General features: G+C 43.0%; 1 protein-coding gene across 2 annotated transcripts in view; it reads right to left on the reverse strand.

Annotated features, from left to right (window-relative positions):
- Window positions 1-275: 275 nt before the first annotated feature.
- Window positions 276-20,106, reverse strand: part of atxn7l2a (ataxin 7-like 2a) — a 28,175-nt gene continuing 8,344 nt past the window's right edge. Inside the window, exons 5-10 of one of the 2 annotated variants that reach the window (XM_037765019.1) lie at window positions 19,931-20,037; window positions 11,767-11,978; window positions 8,417-8,597; window positions 6,352-6,473; window positions 2,389-3,355; window positions 276-614 (exon numbers count right to left, since the gene is read on the reverse strand). In XM_037765019.1, coding sequence (XP_037620947.1) covers window positions 597-614; window positions 2,389-3,355; window positions 6,352-6,473; window positions 8,417-8,597; window positions 11,767-11,978; window positions 19,931-20,037 — 1,607 coding nt within the window. In that variant the 3' untranslated portion in view covers window positions 276-596. The remainder of the gene's footprint in view (window positions 615-2,388; window positions 3,356-6,351; window positions 6,474-8,416; window positions 8,598-11,766; window positions 11,979-19,930; window positions 20,038-20,106) is intronic. The other variant, XM_037765027.1, reaches the window with a different exon arrangement.

Consider the following 20,106-nt stretch of genomic DNA (forward strand, 5'->3'; position numbering starts at 1 on the left):
GTCGTGTACCCAGACACGGTTCAAACCTCAAGTAGAAATGTATTTGAAGTTGGACTGGGGATCCAAAAGGTTCCTCATACCAATGTGAAATAAAATGACGTGCGTCATATAAATGATGAGCATCGTATAAATTCAATGAAGTGTTGGAACAAGCAGATACATTATTGGGATACTGTCAAACACTGGAGAGTTTACTAAATGTGAAGAAAATTTAAGAGAAAAATTAAGAATATCAAAGTATAACGCATATAGCTTTAAAAAATAAGTCTCAGAAACCAAGTGTAAAGGACATTTTTAATCCATTTTTATAAACCAACATATTTAATTTAGCAGCATAACCGGATGGTCTTGAGGTATTTCTAAATCCATTCTCTGAATTTCATCCCATCCTCCCACATCCAGTTCTCCCTCAGACATTCACACAGACACACCCAACTGACATCCATACTGCACTGACTGCAAGCGTGCACACACGCACGCACACTCACGCACGCACACTCAAACACTTGCACACGCACACACACATGAGTCCTGTTGCCCCAGTCTTGGACTGAGTAGAGCTGGCTCCCTCTTAGTGGCTTGTAAGGCAGGCACACTTAATGGTGCAGTTTTGGCTGTGGGACAAAAGAAAAAATGTAAATTGTTATTTACATTTTGACAACTGGTTATGTACGTGTCAGAAAGATGGCAGGATAAGACACCTCCTTTATGTGTGGTTGATGATTAGAACTCGACTCATTTCAATCTTTGGGGTTTTGGAGAGCTTCAGTCGGGACCTGAGGCGGTACTGCATCAACATCAGGGAGTGTTAACTTTAAATGAGACCAAGTCGCTCTGCATTCTGGGTAGCTTTCAATTTAAAATGCAAACTTGATTAGGCTTCAGCTTCGAGCTGCTAACCAGAGTACCTATGCCTTGTGGAAGAACAGTTACTAGGCCTTTTAAATGGGCAGATATACATCTGAAGACGGTGTCATTACACTCCGTCTTTCAGGTGTCACTGATTGTTGCCATGGAAACACAGCTCTTAGCTGAGAGACAGTCTAGGGGGTAAAGTGACAAACCTTTTATTCCTAAAGTTCATCCATTTTTTATGTTTTGCAACTGGCTCGTGTTAGACTAGTCGAAAAGCAGAACTAATGCTGGCCTTACTACACTCGAAGAAAAGTCCGTAAAAATACGGCCCAACGTACCAATGTGTAATGTGTTAATATGAAGGAATCTTCTGAATCCATTCTTCACAGGAGTTTTACCCATATTTTTAAATAGGCATTGCATTGTGGGAACAATAACCTCAGCTAGTGCAGAAGAGGCAGAGACCATCACACACGGCAAAGTTTAGTTCAAATTTAAAATTTGGAGAAACCTTTCTCACACTTCTGTGGTAAAAAAAAAATCAACAATTAATGTCTAACCAAAATGATTTATGTTGAGGACTTAACGTTAGCTCAGTATCGTTTAGCTGGAAAAGCGTTTTGTTGTTTAGTTCAGCTGTTGTCGACCGTTAACGTTACCAGATACGCCAGGTATATTTTGCAGACTCATTTTGAGACTAACGCAAGTTTGGTATTGTTATTTACGTTTTACTAATACTTATATTTTAGACCCACGTTTTAGCCTCAGGCGGTCCACAGAGACCGAACAAATGCTAGCGGTAACATCTGTTTTCCCTCCAGAATGTAAAGGTCCAGCTTGCTATTTGGCTCGGTACGGAGGATATACTGTAAATTTATGGAATTTTTGTGTTTAGGATTCACAGAAGTGTCTGTGAATGGTACGGAGGACATCCTGTAAATCAACAGAAATTTCCGATTTAGGGTTGAAGAAAATGTCCGTAAACTTAATGGAAAATGTACTGGGAATTTTCTGCCAGGATATTATCTGTTTTTCTACGGATTTTTTCTTAGAGTGAATAGGCAGGATGAGAACCAGCCAGCAGACCACCAACCACATGCTGTCCACAAAGAAATCTGTGGCATATTCCTTTTAGTTGACAGGCTGACCTCTACATCTCGAATTTGCCTGAATTAGACTTCACATACAGTAAAGGTGTCATATGGACATGCAGAGCTGTTAGCCCGTTTCTTTAACAAGGGGAAAGGAAGCAGCCACGGCTCATGAAGTGATGGTAAGAAAAGAAAAACCATCAGGATCAGTGCTGTGCTGTCATACTGGTAGTGCTCACTGTCAGCCCTTCACACTGATTACAAATCATCACTGTGACTGTTGGGCCGGGAACCTTTCACAACTCAGGAACAATAACACCATCAATGTACAGTCCGACCAGGAGAGAAGCTTCATATTCATAGAACTTCAACTACCACATCATTTTATTTCCTGTCACCCTGTGTGTTGCTTGATTCCTGTGTTTCTCTCCTCCAAACTCACCTTCTGTGTGCCCAGTTTCTTCTCCACGCCCCCAGCCAGCCCCCCGCCTTTGCTGTCCTTCCAGGGGTAAAAGTTCGAGCGTGGAGAGGAGGAAGAGGTGGCGGAGCTGGAAGAGGAGGAGGGTAGGCGGTGCACTGAGGGTTTGGATGACGGCGAATGCTCCTCCATGCCTCCCCCCTTGCGTTTCTTCACAAGTCCCTGGTGCTCAAAGCCCCTACCGCTGCCCGGCCCGTGCAGTCCTGAGTCCCCCACGCCGCCCCTGCTGTGGGAGTTGTTGGTGGCGGAGGAGAGATCTGGGGGTGATGAATGGCCCAGAGGGGTGTGTGTCCGTCTGTAGGTCCAGACCGCCTTGGCGGCTGGTGAATGGGATTCTGACGGGGAGGGCTGGGGGCGGGGTTTGCTGCTGGGGGAAAGCGTGCCATTGGTTTGTCCGTGTGGGAGAGGCGAGGAAATGGGGGGTTTAGAAGAAGATGAGGAAGAGGCGGCCGAAGGTGGGCGGCCCCTGTCCTGGAGGAGGATGCAGTTCCTGTCGGGGCCTGAGTGCTCCCCTTCCTGGGACGGGGCTTTACGTTTGCGGACGACAGCGGCAGCAGCGGCCTCCTCTCGCAGCTTCAGCATCTGCTTGCTGGGACGCCCCACGGGGTTCTTGGTTCGCCCGGTACCCGCCTGACGCACCGCCACGGGCTTACCCAGAGACCCCAGATGGACGCCCCCGATGCTGCTGCTGCCGCCGCCGCTGCCCCCGGAGTTCTCTGATTGTATGGCTGTCACGGGTCTACCTGGACCACGACTACTAGAAGAGGAGGAACAGGATGTGGTTTTGAGGGAGGAGCTGATTTGACTTCCTGTGCGGACCTTAGAATGTAATGAAGAGGAGGAAGTGGTGGCTACGGACGAGGGAGACAAGGAAGAGATGGTCTTGGTTGAGGAAGGTGGAGATTGAAGGTCTGTGGCTTGAGGTATTTTCCTGGATTTAAAGAGAATAAATAAGACATTAGACATTGGAATAAAACTTGCCAACACTGTTCTATCCACGTTATACTCGGGGGCATCACTGTAGAGATGATTGTGGCCGTAACTTCCAGTGAGGTAGCGGAAGTAGCAGTAAGCTATTTTTAGTCCCATAGGCTAACCATAGTGGCTAACCACCAACGGCGCTTCTTATGAAAAGTAATCCGCCTTCAATTTAGCAAATCCTGCTTTATTTTTGAACAGATATGTAATTAACGTTAAATTTGCATTTTCTAACATGTCCTTGCGTAGCTCTGGTACTTGTTGCGCTATTCGTGGCTCTACTAACAACCAGACAAAGCAAAATTTGTGGCTTCAACAAAAGCGTGTTGAACATGCACCCAAAACAAAAAGGGATTGTTCTTGTGACCAACGGTAGATTCCATCGCCGACCTACAGACGAGGAATCCAGAAGAATGTGGCTGAAAAAAACTAAACTTGAAGAGACCACCCAAAACCCCGTATGAAAAAAAAAGCCAACGGAGGAAAACCTGTATCCTACTTTGTGGTTGGTCTATAAAGAGCAGCGGAGAAGAGACGTCAGGTCCTTAAAAGGGACTGACAGCAGTGCCAGGAGGACATCAGGTATGATTTCATGTGTAGGGAGGACTCAGCATTGTAGCGTTGGTTTAATGACAGACAGTTACTTTGACTATTTTCTGTACAGTTTAAAATGTAAGGCAGTTCATGGCACGGAGTGCAGGGCGGCATTAGACTACAAATAGTTGAAGTACGGTTATCTGTGTGTAGAAAAAAACAAAACCTGGTTCCTGTGGAAGTACTGACCTGCCTCAGAGCTTTTCAGATTGTTCATCTCTTCACCGTCTGTAGCAACGAAGTCAATAACGTAGCTAAATATGCTAGTTATGACAATTTCACACTAATGTCTAACGGGCTTAAACAATGAAGTGACGACATTTTGGGAAGACGTGGATGTAAACTGACACTTGACCGGTTGGCGGAGGCATACAGCCGAGAGGCAATGATTCTAGTTTTCCAATGAGCTTTTTTTCTCACGTGCATGTAAACGCAGTCAGTCTCCATCTTAATGCCAACTTCACAGACTCTTCACCGTTATTCTGGGCAGCAGAAGACACCATCTGCTTCATCTATTAGTGACTAAGCAGTGGGTTACACTCAACTTTATCTGATAGTGTTACCAGAACGCAGGATCTGATGTGAACTAGCCCTCATCCATTAGTGGCTGAGAATAATTTACAAAGGAACCTAAATTGGATGGAGGTGAATGAGAGTGGTGCACTTGATGGTACGATAAACCGGTTATCATTTGGCACCAAGCATTTTAAACATGTCACTGGGGATTGGCAGAATTCCCCCGAGTGATAAGGATGGTGGTAGAGCGTATGGCATTTAAAGTAGCATCCATTTGCATTAGTGGGCTGAACATTTGTAGTGTAGGCATCCATCTGACAGCTCATTAGAGATTGGAACCAGTTCAATATACTGGACAGGAGGCAGTGCCAATTCTACCCCATTGCAAATCTTCGGCAACCTTGTTGCATTACTTTCAGCTTACTTTGTTCACTTGATAAGTCGGTGTGTGTAGGAAAATATATTCATACTTTGCAAAACAGGTTGGAAAAATGCCCCATTTTGGTAAAGGTAGTGACGTACCACCAGCAAAACCTTTTGAAAACATCCAGCCTTATTTTCAGTCACATAAAGAGAAGCTTTTAGAAAAGGAGAATATATTAAAGGGGACATATCGTGCTCATTTTCAGGTTCATACTTGTATTTTGGGTTTCTACTAGAACATGTTTACATGCTTTAATGTTTAAAAAAAAACTTTATTTTCCTCATACTGTCTGTCTGAATATACCTGTATTTACACTCTGTCAGAAACGCTCCGTTTTAGTACATTTCAATGGAATTGCAATCTAATTGCACAGAATTGAGTTGCTAGGCAACAGTTTGGGTCCATGTTTACTTCCTGTCAGCTGATCATCCACTGCAACAGGAAATAAACTGGGACCAATTTAGAATGTTTATGTTTAAAAGTGTGAAATGGTCTAAATATTGTAGATTTGTGACATCACAAAAGGACAGAAATCCTGACGGCTTGTTTCAAAAGCTCAGTTTCTGAATACGGGCCGTGTGTATTTCTCTGTGGATTAAGCGTTTCGATACTTTCACAGTATTTATATAGAACTTAAACCTGCTTTATAATATAAAAGTCATGAAAATGTAACTTTTTACAATATGGGACCTTTAAGTAGTTAACTATATAAATGCCAGTTGACAAAAATTAACTTAAAGCTGCAGTGCGTAGAAATCCGGAAAACGCAAAATCCTGCATCCCCTCGAGCTGCTCTCTCCTCTCTCTCCTCTCTCCGCTCTCCCCTCTCTGTCCGAAGCCCCTCCCCCCACACGAGAACGGGCATATGCACGCGCTTCATACGTGCTCGCTACATCTGAGGAGGCTACCGCAGCGAGCTACACATTACCTTCTAACGACATCAACAGTTTGGACTGTCTTTTTGAAAGTCTGTCTTTCTTTTTTTGGGTTGTTTTGAGGTGTAGGCAGTTGCTGCCAATGCTGGAATAGCAAGCTTTCCAGTAGGTTGTTCCGCCATTGACCGAGGCTTTCACTATCTGCAGAGACCAGACGTGAACGCGCATCTCCTTTTGTGGAACAGCCAATAGGAACGCTCTCTCTGAAATGCCCTGTGATTGGTCAAAGTCTGCCGTCACGGGCAAGATTTTCTAAAGCCTGTAAACAGAGCCATGAGGAGGTGCAGAGGTGTAGTTTTCTCTCAGATCACTTGAATTACAATATGCTGAAAGGTTATTATGGAATTTTTGCCAAATTATGCCAAAATATTGTTGCCTACTGCCACTTTAAGTTCTTTTTTTCCTTGCAAAAGAATCAGAAGAATTAGTACCATAAAATGCAGAGCAAAGCCTAAAAGGCCAAGCAGGAATGTTTCTTACTTCCAAAGATGGGTGCTGATGTGCTGCTCCAGCATGCTGCTGAGAGCCGACCGCAGGTGATGAAGTCTCCTGTCAAACGTGAAGATGCCGTGACCCAGTGCATGGCTGCCAAATGAACATACCTAGAGAACGAAAGGCTGGTTGTAAATCTGTTACAGGCAAGTGTCTCTGCATTATTCTGCCGTCTCATAGTTACCATCAAATATCACATTTCACTGGTTCTGTGCTTTGACTGATTTCTGGATAAATCAGGATCAAAACCTGAAGCTCTGCAGGGAACAACTTGAAAAGTAAACAGTTCTGCAAATGCACAATTACCCTCCATCAACTGTAGGGGTGTCGCGATACCCGTGATATCCGTGATATTTAAAAAATGAAATATTGCCAGGTGTTGCAAGATACAGGAAGGTGGCTCGGATTTTGAGCTGAGGAGTTGTAGCATTTATTCACCGACAAAAACTGTAGATAAACAACTGCAGCTACGTTCACAGCTATAACGCCACTGACAACCTCACACTCACTGCCGCCACACACACGCGGTCTGTCAGACACTCACTAACGTTACACCGCTGACAGGTCGTATGTGTATGTGTGAAAGCCACCAGCAGCGCTACAGCTGTGAACGTAGCACAAACAGATATGGTCTGTTGGACACTCGTTATCGCTATGCCGGGCAGACACACAGCTGACAACCTCGCAGCTTAAACTAAATGATCCGGTGGAGACTTTTACTGGGAAAGTGGCTCCAGGCGTCCTGCGAACTCTCCCAGACGGTTGAACTGGGGACTCATTTGTCCGTTTTGCACATACTGTACAAAAAAAAAAATGGTAAAAATTTCAAAATCAGCACCCCTAATTTTGAGTATAATTAATTTGCACAATGCAAAATATACAAAGTTAAAGAGGAATTTGACTGATGGCATTATTTTTCTTTTTTAATTTTCTATAGATATCGGGATAATATCGATATCATGAATTCTCAGCCACGATAATCATGCAGTGAAAATCTGATATCTTGACCGCCCTAATCGACTTAATAAAACAATACATCCCAATACCCCCTCTAGTTAAACAGAAAACCACAACTCTGTTTTTGACACTTTTATCCTCTGACTGAGCAACTAAAAATAAAGATGATGAGCAATGGACTGCTGTAAAACGATATATAATTGATCAACGTGTCACCAATTTGAAATGACCACTGTGTCCACACCTTCACTTTGAGTAATGGAAGTACTGAAATAAAGACAAGACCAAGATAAGTCTCTAATAGAGCTGTCAGTAGCAGTCAGGTGCGGAAAGCCCCCCTTTTTACTGCTAAGGATATGCAGGAAGGTTTAGCTGGCGCTGGAATAGCAGCGGTGCATCGGTTCACTGAGCAGCGTTGCTCACACAAACATGATTTGCCATCATCAGTCCTCACAAGGAAAAGTTACCTGTGATCTCATCACAAGAGACATGTCTTCAGTGAGCAGTATAACACTCATAAGCCAGAGTCTTTTTGCAACTAAAGTGTTGCAGTGGGGGTGGATCTAGTGTGTTTGTAGTTGTGTTGTATTAATTCATGTTTTAATATCTAATTAAAAAAATGGATATTTTGGAAACAGATAATGATACAATATGCCTCGAGTAGCTCAGAGTTCAGACAGTTGAGAGGGTTATTTTGTGTTTTTGCAGATCAGGCATTCCATCGGATGCTCGAGTTCTTCGGTGTCTGCTTTACTAGCATGATTTTGCTAATAATGTCTGCTTTACTAGCATATTTGGATAAGCAATTGTTTTCCAACACAACAAGCCATAACTACTTGATAAAGTCATTGCATGCCAGGGCCACATTTCTGAGTTTGATTTCAATACTTTTTGCTGCCTAGAAAAAGCTAAACTCCAATTTAAACAACTCTAAAAAGATTTTGCACTGGCCTTCAAAGTCCTCAGGCAGAAATATTATATTATATTATTATATTAATTATAACTCTGGCCAGTTTTCAAATCATACAAGGAAAACAAGGAATAGTTTTGGCAGGTGCTCTTTTCCCGTTGTTAAACCCAAGTACAAGCTGCTCACCGCTAGTGGTCTGGGATGTGCAACAGAAGATGGGAACTCCGGGGGCTCCTCGGGTGCCTCTGCTTCACTTTCATCGCTGGAGATTCGTCCGTGTACCAGAGGCGAGGGAGCTCGGAGACTCCCCTCATCCTGCCGCTGCTTCTCCTCCTCTGAGTTGCTCTCCGACATGGCAGTAGACCGACTGTAAAACAAACAAATACAATTTTTGGCTTTCAAATATACTGAATATCTAACTATAAAGCCAGGAATCTCTGTCTTTGTTGAGTTTGGTGCAATTTGTTCACGTTTGTTTCACACCTGTTCAATAATAATAAATTTGAGCTGGTGTCTGTATCAGTAGAACTCTGTTAAAAAAACAAAACAAGAAAAAAAACAACGTGGCTCAAATGACTGACCAAATGGACCGATCAAATTTGATTCACCATCTTTTCTGAATTTCTCCGAGCATCTCCTGTAATTCTTGAAGTAGATTATTCTACCATGTTTCTCAAACATGAAAAGCTGTCCGGCGAGAGTGACATTCTCTTCACAAACACCACTTCGACACAACTCAGCGCTTTCTACAGTTACTGCGGTGCCTTCCTGATTTGACCTTCATCAATTCTCACAGAACTTAATCTGACTTTTTTTTTTTTTTTTTTTATCATTTTGTGGGTTTTTGTTTTGGCAGCCTCTCAACGTCTCTCGTGCTGCAGTACCACTCTCCGCCTGAACCGATACTGATGCGCTGGCGGAGGCGCTGTTTTAACAAAACACAAATATCACTATGTGATATTGACAGAATTGTTGTTGACAGCATGTTTGCGGGTGCAAGCGGGAGTAGAACACACACACACACACACTGCAGGAGCGGGCCATGATGGTCAGAAATTCTAGATTAAGAAAACAGTCCCGTCTGCGTGACTGGATCTATTCCAGCACAAGCCTTTGCCAAGAGTGCTCTTCTCTCAGGCTCTTTTACACATGTTGGTAATGTTAAAAAAAAGTGAATATTTGGAGCTCCTGTCTCCATTTTTTGTGAGATGATGGTTCTTGCAAGTCCTTGCAATACACCACTTCACCATAGTTAGGCACTGGCACCAAAGAAAATAGCAATATTCTAGAGTAATAAACAATTTCAACACCTATATCCTGTTTGTTTGCACCTCCGACACAGTGGCAGACAATTTAAGTGTAATTGTGGGTAAAGCGTGTCGTTGCTGTGTGTAAAAGAACAGCCAACTGGAAGCCGAATCGACCAGAGTGTATTTCATCAGTGTGTCCGAGAGTAAGCTGCAATGTGTTTTCCCCCCCGTGATTAAGACTGTATCTCCCCTGTATAATACTTGATGCTTACTTATAACACTAAAAACGTTATCGCCAGCAAAATACCTCCGCTAATTAAATCCATGCTCTACTTTATAATCGCAGTGGTTATATCAAAGCAAGCTACTAATACGGCTATTTGGAAATGACCTCTGCTAAGTTTATTTCACTGATGTTTCCAACCGTGAGTAGCCGCGACTTGGGTGTGTGATGCATGCATGCTCTGTCATAGCTGGTGTATTGCTGAGGACCCAAGGAAGCGCAGTGTCGAGGGTGAAGTTGGTTGTATGAGCGGTTTTCTAGAAAGCTGCAAGCATCCGGCCCGTTCTGAACAGGCACTGCACTAGTAGTTATAATATACAGTAATTTACAGATGCTCACTGTCTCTAACCCTAACTGTCTCACAATTATTGTCTGTGAAAATCCTATGTCACTAACATCCAGGAACTAGAGCTGGGCAATATAACGATATATCGATATCGTGATATGAGACTAGATATTGTCTTAGATTTTGGATATCGTAATGTGCCAAAAGTGTTCTCTTTTCCTGGTTTTAACGGCTGCATCACAGTAAAGTGATGTCATTTTCTGAACTTATCAGACTGCTCTGGCTGTTCTATTATTTGCCTTTACCCACTTAGTCATTATATCCACATTACTGATGATTATTTATTAAAAAAAATCTCATTGTGTAAATATTTTTGAAAAAGCACCGATAGTCAACCCTACAATACTGTCGTGATATTGAGGTATTTGGTAAAAATATTGTGATATTTGATCGACTCCATATCGCCCAGCCCTACCAGGAACATGATCTACTTAGACCCACTCAGCTGCTGGTTTTATTAGGTCTACCTTGTTTAAAGCTGCAGTAGTCAGTATATTTTTGGCATCATTGGGCAAAAATTCCATAATAACCTTTCAGCATATTGTAATTCAAGTGTTCTGAGAGATAACTAGACTTCTGCTCCTCCTCATGGCTCTGTTTTCAGGCTTTAGAATATCTAGCCCGTGACGGGAGCCTTTGACCAATCATAGGTCATTTTATTGAGAGAGCTTTCCTATAGGCTGTGCTCCGGTCATGTGACCGGAACTTGGCGTTCCTTCACTAGATTTCACAATGGCGGCGGCACATCACAAACTTTCTCATTTAACAGCTAAACCGTGCACTACAAGATGATTCTGAAAACATTTGAGGAGAGAAATAGGCATTAACGTAACAGAATATTGATTCATATTTGATCAGCGCTGCCTAGTTTGACCGGAGTTCGTGAGTGATTGACAGCCGGCTCAAATAGACGGGAGCTGGACAGCGGAACTCAGATCAGCTCTTACTGCTTGTTTTCCTCCGGTCTGTGAAATCTTGCAGATGCCGTTAGGAGCACCGGAGGACACAGAGGCACATGATTTTTTTTCAGGTTACCTGTTTCATGTACTACTGTCACCATATAGCAACCGTTTTATAAAAATTACTTTTTAAATTATATTTGCTCCGATCTCGCCTACTTCAGCTTTAACGCACGATGCAATTAATCAGCTTCAACCAAGGAATGTTACACCCAGTTCAGACCCACGCAGTACCGCAGGTTAAACGTATTTTGGTGGTCAGCCTGCCGTCAGTCTTTGATGGACAGTTGTCTACTACAGAGGGAGGAATGTAGCTGCTGCTATGTGACAGGTGTAGACAAGTTGTTGATTTAATGATGATCTCTGTTTAGAGGAAGAGAGAGATATTTACAGAGCGCAGGACAATATGATATGGGGTGAACACTTGTTCAGTGGATTTGTAACATGCACACATCTGCTGTATGTTAGGAGTACAAGTAAGCTTGGTAAATAGCATTTTGTCATTCTGCCTAATTGGTTTCTACTGGGTGTAGGAGTGGGCTGTAAAATTGTGTTTAGATCTTTTCCTCAGAGAGCAAAAGATTTGTTGTTTTTTTAACACAAATTTGACACAATGTCTACAACTGCCCGAGCTGCCACCACACACACACACACACTCGTAAATGCATCGCCAGCTAGCTTCAGTAAGGTTCACTAACCTGAAAGCAGGGAGACTGGCCAGAGGTCTCCTGCAGTGTGGAGCCCCAGCCTGCTCCCTGGGGGCCTCCGGGCTGGGGGATCGGCCGGTAGAGGAGCCTCCATCCAGGGATTGGACCCCTTTCTCACGAACCTTGGTCTTCAGTTCCGCCACTAGCTGGTCAAAGTTCTTGGTGCGGCCCATCACTTTCCTTCGCTGGTGGATCGAGTGGATCTGTGGACAAAAGAACGCAGGATATCAGTCACTGTTTCACTTTGACTGGCTTCAGTTCAAGTAAAACGGCTAAAACTTCTATCTGACGAGTGTCATAAAAATTATGGATCGGCCTGCCGGGTCAGACGGCTGGCTTAAGGTGCATTATAATACGCCTTGGGGGTGCTTAACTGGAGGTGTAAAGGTGCTTTCAAATAGCACTACTCTTGATTGCCGCCCAGCCACATCAATGTTCTCTACTTTGAACAGGCTGCAGCAGGGCAGGCGTACAGTAATTCCCCCCCACCCCCCTCACGGCTGCTGCTGCCTCCAGTCCTGCCAACAACCTGCACCATAGGCTACAGGTTCAACCTTCTCTAATCTCATCATGTAGCCGGATATAGTGTGTTGTAGGTTAAAATAGAGGAAATGAAGAAGAAGACATACTTATTAAAACAATTAATCCCTTCAGGGAAATTTGTTTTTTTCACTTTGTCATTATTTTACACACAAAAACAGTACCTATGCAAATGTATGTGAGGATGCCTCATAGGAGGTGAACCTCTCCAGCTACCAGGACACACTCCGTAACTGGTCCAAGCTGGACTTGAATCGATGATCCTCCAGTTACCAAGCAAGGTCAGCGCAGACTGAGCTACGCCCCGATAGATAACAATATGATACAATCGCTAACTAATATCATTGTTTATTGATCCAAACCGGATAGTCACACTTCAAGGTTGACGTTGCTGAAAAGTGTTTCTCTTCACTGATCGCTTTGTTGGTAAAGAGGTGTATAATTCAGTGATCTCAGATACTAGTACAATTTGCTTCATATTGTTTTCTTCCGTGTCCGTGACAGAAAGTTGAACAAGTTTAAACATCATCAACTCCTGACGGCAGCACAGAGTATTTGTGCGCGTTCAAGAGAGCAGCACCTCTTGAAACTGTGTTTACATTGGAAACCAATCAGGTGCCAGCAGCAACCTCTCGCTGTCTGAAAGCACCTTTAAGTTGAAAAAGGGAAATGTTGGGAGAGAGTTGGGTAAAGGTTCAGTGTCATTAAGGCATAAGGAGAACCTGATTCTGATTACATAGCAAGCCACTGAGATCAATCAACGGTGTCATTACAGTGTTTTTGGGGCACCAGCAGTTTTATTTTTGAACAAATCTTACTTCCAAACTCGTATACGCTTAGGAGACTTTGGTGGTTTCATTTCCACCAAAATTATTTTTTAAAATTTAACACTTTAAAGTTTCTATAAATATTTATCAGTTACTTTTCCAAATATTTAGCTGTTACTTTTCGAAATCCACATGAACAACTTGTCACATTGGCATAAATTAGATCCAGCGCACATCGATTATTTCAAAATAAAATAGGTCACTATTAAAGCTGGTTTGCCCGTTACTCCCGTTATTTCATTCTTCAGTGTTTAAGAACGCCTGGAGTTCAATTTTCATTAAAACAACGTCATGACTGATAACCCAAATGAATCAAAGCACACAAGGCCAAATTGCTTCCTAAGTTGCCACATGACCGGTTGCTGACAAGCAATGGATCATTTAAAAGGCTATTTTTTTAAAACAGACTCTGGCGCAGTGCTCACTCCACATAAAACACACCAGAGCTACATTACATCACTTCCAGCGAACTTCACAGAGAACAATGAGGATCTGTTTTAAATGACTATTCTTTAGTCTGGCTCAGCTGCTCTACTCCGTGTGTGTGTGTGTGTGTGTGTGTGTGTGTGTGTGTGTGTGTGTGTGTGTGTGTGTGTGTGTGTGTGTGTGTGTGTGTGTGTGTGTGTGTGTGTGCATGTGCATGTGCATGTGCGTGTGCGTGGACAGGCTAAGTCTCTGTGAACTTGAACTCAGTGAAACACAAAAGCAGGGGATATTAACGATTGTGTGAAATTTTAGCAGCATTACTCTGCAACAGCGGTGTGCTATAGTGAATATAGGGGAAACGATGCCCTTGGATTGGGCAATACGACGGTATACAAAATACCGTGCGACAGTGGAAATGTGATTTTCAGACTGTATTGCACAACGGTAGTGTTGGAAGATATGTTAAAATTTTCCATCCGGCCATCGTCAGCCCTACAACTGGCAATGGCTGATATATTCACGCAGGTGTGTGTGTGTGTGTGTGTGTGCTGTCGTAGTTTCAGCTGGGAGATCAGCTGTTCTAGCGGCGAAGCATCGTGAAACTCCCTTCATTCAAACTCGACAGAAACAAAATAAAGCTCACCAAAACCGTCTTGGTTATTCTTTCCAACAATCACCAACTCTGGTTTGGTCAAAAGAAAACCTTATTTCACCGAGTCTGATGTGAAAATATGCCGGCTCTGCATGCTTTTTTCCTACGCCGTACCACCCTCTGCCCGCTGAGCAGCGGCTGAGCGGCTCTCGTTCTTTGGAGGCAGACCATTAAATCAGCAAAATAAAAATGACAAATGCCTCCCAAAAAAAAACAACCGGCGATGTACTCAGCCAATCAGCAATATATCCGTCCAATCGCCCAACCCTACCTGACAGGCTGGTATTTATTTGCACCTGTTAACATGTAACAGGAACCTTAAATAGACTGTTTGTAAGAATCAGAAATTGCTTGTTAACAGCGACACCTGTGGCCGTTAAGTCAACGAAAGTCAGCGTCCTGTTGCTTGCGCTTGCCTGTGTGCGCGCGCTACCTGAATGTGAGCGAGCATCCGTCAAAACAGTGAGGCGACACATGTCAGCTAAAACCACAATATCACTCTATATTGGCAGTAATGTTAGCTGACCAGACGAAGGTCTCTCCATGAATCACTGCTGATCCTAGTGTTGGCTTTTCCTGCCTCAGTCTCCCGACCGCGGCCGGAGGGAACAGGAGAGACACCGGAGTTTTGGTCGGAGACGATAACGTTTCTCTCTGCGGAGCCCCGTCACTTCACAAGACACGGGAAACCTCTGTTGGTCTGGAGGAGCTGCAGCAGTTATTTCTGCACAAACGTCCACTAGATATTCACTAGATATTCTCAGAGCTAAATTAACTCTTCTGCAGTGTGGAGTGTGCGCGCATGTACGTGTAGAGGTGGAGCGAGAACGAGCGCGGTTTGAGAGTGAAGGCAATCAGGCAGGCAAAGGAGCAGAGACTCCGGCCCTGGAGACCAAAGCTACGGTCTCCTCCGCGTCCTCCGACCGTGGCCAACACTGTTTAACAGACGGGCTTCACTAGATACAACTTTGAGGTTTTGGTGCTTCTGTGGTTACCATGATATAAAATGACATACAGTATACCGTGATAGAAGACTTTGGCCATATCGCCCACCCTTACAATGCCCATACGGTGTCGTCAGCCAGTTTCTCCAACAGTTTCATACGTATTTAGCACATACGCTGACACTTTGCTCAGGGTACTGTAGTAAACCCATCCATTTTACATGTCTTATATTTTAGTCTTAAAGCTGCAGTGGATAGAAATGGAGCAAATATGATTAACTTGTGTTTATAAAATGGTCACTATATCCTGAGTAGTGCATGAGACTCTGTGTCCTCCGGTGTCCTCTGGTGCTACTGACATCTGCAAGATGTCACAGACCAGAGGAAAACAACCAGTCAGAGCTTATCTGGAGTCTGCCGTCCAGCTTCTGCCTATGAGAGCTGGCTGTCAATCACTCCTGAACTCCGACCAAACGGTCAAACTAGGCAGCGCTGATCAAATATGAATCAATATTCTGTTTCGTTAATGCCTATTTCTCTCCTCAAATCTTTTCAGAATCATCTTGTAGTGCACGGTTTAGCTGTAAAATGAGAAAGTCTGTGACCTGGCAGCCATGTTGAGATCTGCTGAGGAAATACCAAGCCCCGCCCACCAGCTGGAGCACAGCCAATAGGAACGCTCTCTTTTTAAAATGACCTGTGATTGGTCAAAGTCTCCCGTCACAGGCTAGATGTTCTAAAGCCTGAAAACAGAGCCATGAGGAGGAGCAGAAGTCTAGTTTTCTCTCAGAACACTTGAATTACAATATGCTGAAAGGTTATTATGGAATTTTTGCTCAATAACGACAAAAAAATTGTGGCCTACTGAAGCTTTAATGTTTTTATGTTTTGTCTTACGTAATGTCAGTCTTTATAACTTGGTTCTGGAGGAACAACATTTCATTTCAGCTGTATTTTTTAATAGTTAAAATGACTAAATAGGGGTGCCCCGGTAGCTCACCTGGTAGAGCGGGCGCCCCATGTAACGAAGGCTGAGTCCTTACTGCATCTCATCCCCTTTCTCGCTCCCCGTTTCATGACTATCGCAGTCAAATAAAGGCAAAAGCCAAAAAAAAAAAATCTTAAAAAGAAAATGACATTATAAACTTGAACGTTTGAGTTTACAACTAATTTCCCCAACTTTGCTGGAAAATGATGGTGGGCCATCATAATCATTAAAACACTTTCCTATGATAGTGTTTTAATTTAAGATTTCTGCTATGACTCAAAAACGAATCATTATCGTTAGATGAATCGAAACTGGTGGCTGCTGTTTATTTAGTCATAGTTGACCTGCTTGTCACAGCTCATTGTGTTAGGAGATCGAGCATATGAAGATGTAACCAGAGCAAACAAGAGATCAGAAATGAGTAAGGCTTTAAGTAGTTGATCCTGTGACATCAATGGACCTGATTTAGCTCAGAAAATCAATTATCCCATCTATTATTTAGCAAATAACTGACTAATGATTTATTCTGTCAAATGACATGCGCCCATCACGCATTACCAAAGTTATAAGTCGTGCCCTCAAGCTGCTTATTTTCCAAAAACCCAAACATTCATTTAGCAATGAAATCCCACATTGGAGAAGCTGGAACCAGCGAATGTGATATGCGATATATTTTAAATAATAATCATTAAAGGTCCCATATCATGCTCATTTTCAGGTTCATGCTTGTATTTTGTGTTTCTACTAGAACATGTTTACATGCTGTACTGTTAAAAAATATACCTGAATATACCTGTATTTACCTTCGGCCTGAAACGCTCCGTTTTAGTGCATTTCAACGGAATTGCAATGGAATGGCGTTGCTAGGCAACAGCTTGGGTCCATGTATACTTCCTGTCAGCTGATGTTATTTACATACACTGCAACAGGAAATAAACTGGGACACATTTAGAATGTTTACATTTAAAACCGTGTAATGGTCTAAATATTGTATATTTGTGACATCACAAATTGACAGAAATCCTGACGGCTTGTTTCAAACGCACAATTTCTGAATACGGGCTTTGTGTGTTTCTCCGTATATTGAGTGTTTTGATAGTTTAACAGTATATATATAGCACTTGAACCTGCTTTATAATATAAAAGACATGAAAATCTCATTTTTTACAATATGGGACCTTTCAATTTTCTGTCAGTTAACTAATCCATTCATTGTTTCAGCTATCGCAGTTATCGTTGAAATTCTGCATCAGTGTTGCTTGTGAACACATTTCTCATTTCCATCGTTCTAAATGAATAGTTAAAATAACTACATGCCATATTTCCTCCCTAGCAGCAGGTGGAAGAGGAAACCCAGCCGCCTACAGAGCAGGTATAAGGTGCAGACTGTTTTCCTGCGTGTCTTTCCCGTCACTTCTGTCATTTCCTGTTAATCAGGTCATCCTGTCTCTACTTGGCTGGATGTGGCCTCTCACGCTCACTTCCTCCTTCACACACCAGCCACCATATAAGGACTCTTCCTGTGCTGGGAGCCATTTTCACCACTCAGTATCAGTCAGTACTCACCAGTAACACAGAGCAGTGACTGCAGTTTAAATCATTTGAAAACCTCTACTCTGATCTCACACTGTCATCACTCCTTTTTTTCCCACTTTGCTCTTTCAAGGCGGATATTATTTTCTTCAACGTCGGACTGCAATCCTATCCCGTATTTTGAAACGTTTCAGTGAAATGATTTAAAAGGTGCTAAATTTGATATGCAAAGCATTCAAAACAACTATCGTCTATGTAAAGATATGGAGGAGTAATGTCTACCTGAGCAGAGAATGAAGTCTCTCTACCTCTGTGTGTGTTGTAATCAGAGCTTCTCCTCGCTTTGCTGACATGGTCGTTAGTAGTGCATGTGAGTTTGCCCCACTCGCGCTCACGGCCAGAGGCAATAGAAATTCCCCCAATCCCGTATTTAGCACCTTTAAAGAATTTAACGGTATCTTAATAATGGGATCCCACTGCTTTATGTGCAAAGTGACCCTTTGCTAAGTCCCGCCCCTCAAACGCAGATTGGCCAATCGTAGCGTAGCATCAGCCAGCTCTGACCAGGGTCCGACAACAAGCCCTACTGGCGGAGCAACATGAAGGACTCCATGAAGAGGACCCACTCCCTAAGTAGATATGAAGGGCTCATTCTGAGCTAACGGAAACACAACCACTCTTAGTTTCAGGTGATTATACACCGATGAAAACATAGTTGTGAATATTATATTCCATTTTTGCTGATAGATCCCCCAAAATGCAACACACTAATTAAAGGGCACTTGTGTTTGCACGTAATGAACGCAGATGCTTCCATACAGGACAAGAGGCCTCACTGAATGGTTTGATGAGTAATGAAAATTATGTGAAATTATGTTATAGATACCTATGGGAGATTTTGGAGCCACGTTAAACAGCACTCTCCACCACCATCACCTGAACACCAAATGAAGGAATATCTTTTAGAAGAATGATGTTCATCCCTCCAGTAGAGTTCCACACACTTCTAGGAGAATCTACGACGAGGACCAGCCTCCAGAAGCTGCTCTGGAAGCTGGTGGTGCAACAACACACCTCATGTCACACATTTGTATATCACCTCATTCAACTATGGCACAAGTTAACTAAAAACATTGCTCTTTTTCTTAAAGAAAAACAAGATTTATAATAACCTCTTACAAAAAAAATACTATTGGCTGATATGAGAATCTATTAGATGTCGACATTTATTACACGGCTGTGTGGAATACTCGATTCTGATTGGTTAATCGCGGCGTTCTGCGGTCTGTAATTTCTGTATAGCAGACCGTTGCTATGTATAGCAGACTGTTGCTATGTATAGCAGACCGTTGCTATGTATAGCAGACTGTTGCTATGTATAGCAGACTGTTGCTATGTATAGCAGACCGTTGCTATGTATAGCAGACCGTTGCTATGTATAGTAGACCGTTGCTATGTATAGCAGACCGTTGCTATGGGCGCAGCTCTGATGTCAGACTCTGGCGGACCATTTTTGTGTCAAAAAATTGATTTCTTAAGTAAGTAACTGTGTAATAAGAGGGATAATTAACAGCCTGTCGGGGATTCTTTCACAACAATGACCGGCTCGCTGTACATTATCCCTTACTGAAACTACAATTACTGCCTTGTGGTTGTATGCCTCCGCCAACTGATCAAGTTGCAGTCTACATCTATGTCTATCCAAAATGTCATCACTACATTATTTTATCCTATTAGACATTTGTGTGAAATTGTCATAATTTACATACAAATTCATGATTTATAGGTAATAGTGACCTTGACCTTAGACGACCAAAATCTAAATCAGTTCATCCTTGATTCCATGTGGACATTTGTGCCAAATTTGAAGAAATTCCCTCAAGACATTCCCGAGACATCGCATTCACGATAATGGGACGGACAGACAACTTGAAAACATAATGCCTCCGGCCACGGCTGTTGCCAGCGCGGAGGCATTAAATTATTATCTGACTTGTTGCCTGTTGTCTGAGTAATGATGAGAGCACCAAACTCACAACCTACTTTCCAACTCGGATGTGTACAGATGGGATCAAAAGCAAAGGTGGAATGAAGCCTCTCAAACTTTTACTGAACTTCTCAGAAAAATTAAAGAAAAAAGAAAAAAAGACAGAAAAGAGAAAGAAAAAATTGCAAAGTCGTGAAAATCGGAGGGCACAAGAAGTAGGGCATCAGTCTGGTGACGGAGAGTGTGTTTGGAGCTTACATTGCATGTCAGGAGGCGAGTGCAGACCTTCTTCCTGTCGGGGTCGAGGACGCCGCAGTGTTTGTCCAAGTCACACTCCCTCTCTGAGGAAACACAGAGCATCTCAGCTGCAAGATCACACAGTCAGAACAGGTCAAAATCTCGTTACCACCACTCAGTGCTGTCAATAATGCCAA

Source organism: Sebastes umbrosus, chromosome 1 (assembly GCF_015220745.1).
Source record: "Sebastes umbrosus isolate fSebUmb1 chromosome 1, fSebUmb1.pri, whole genome shotgun sequence".
Lineage (NCBI taxonomy): Eukaryota > Metazoa > Chordata > Actinopteri > Perciformes > Sebastidae > Sebastes > Sebastes umbrosus.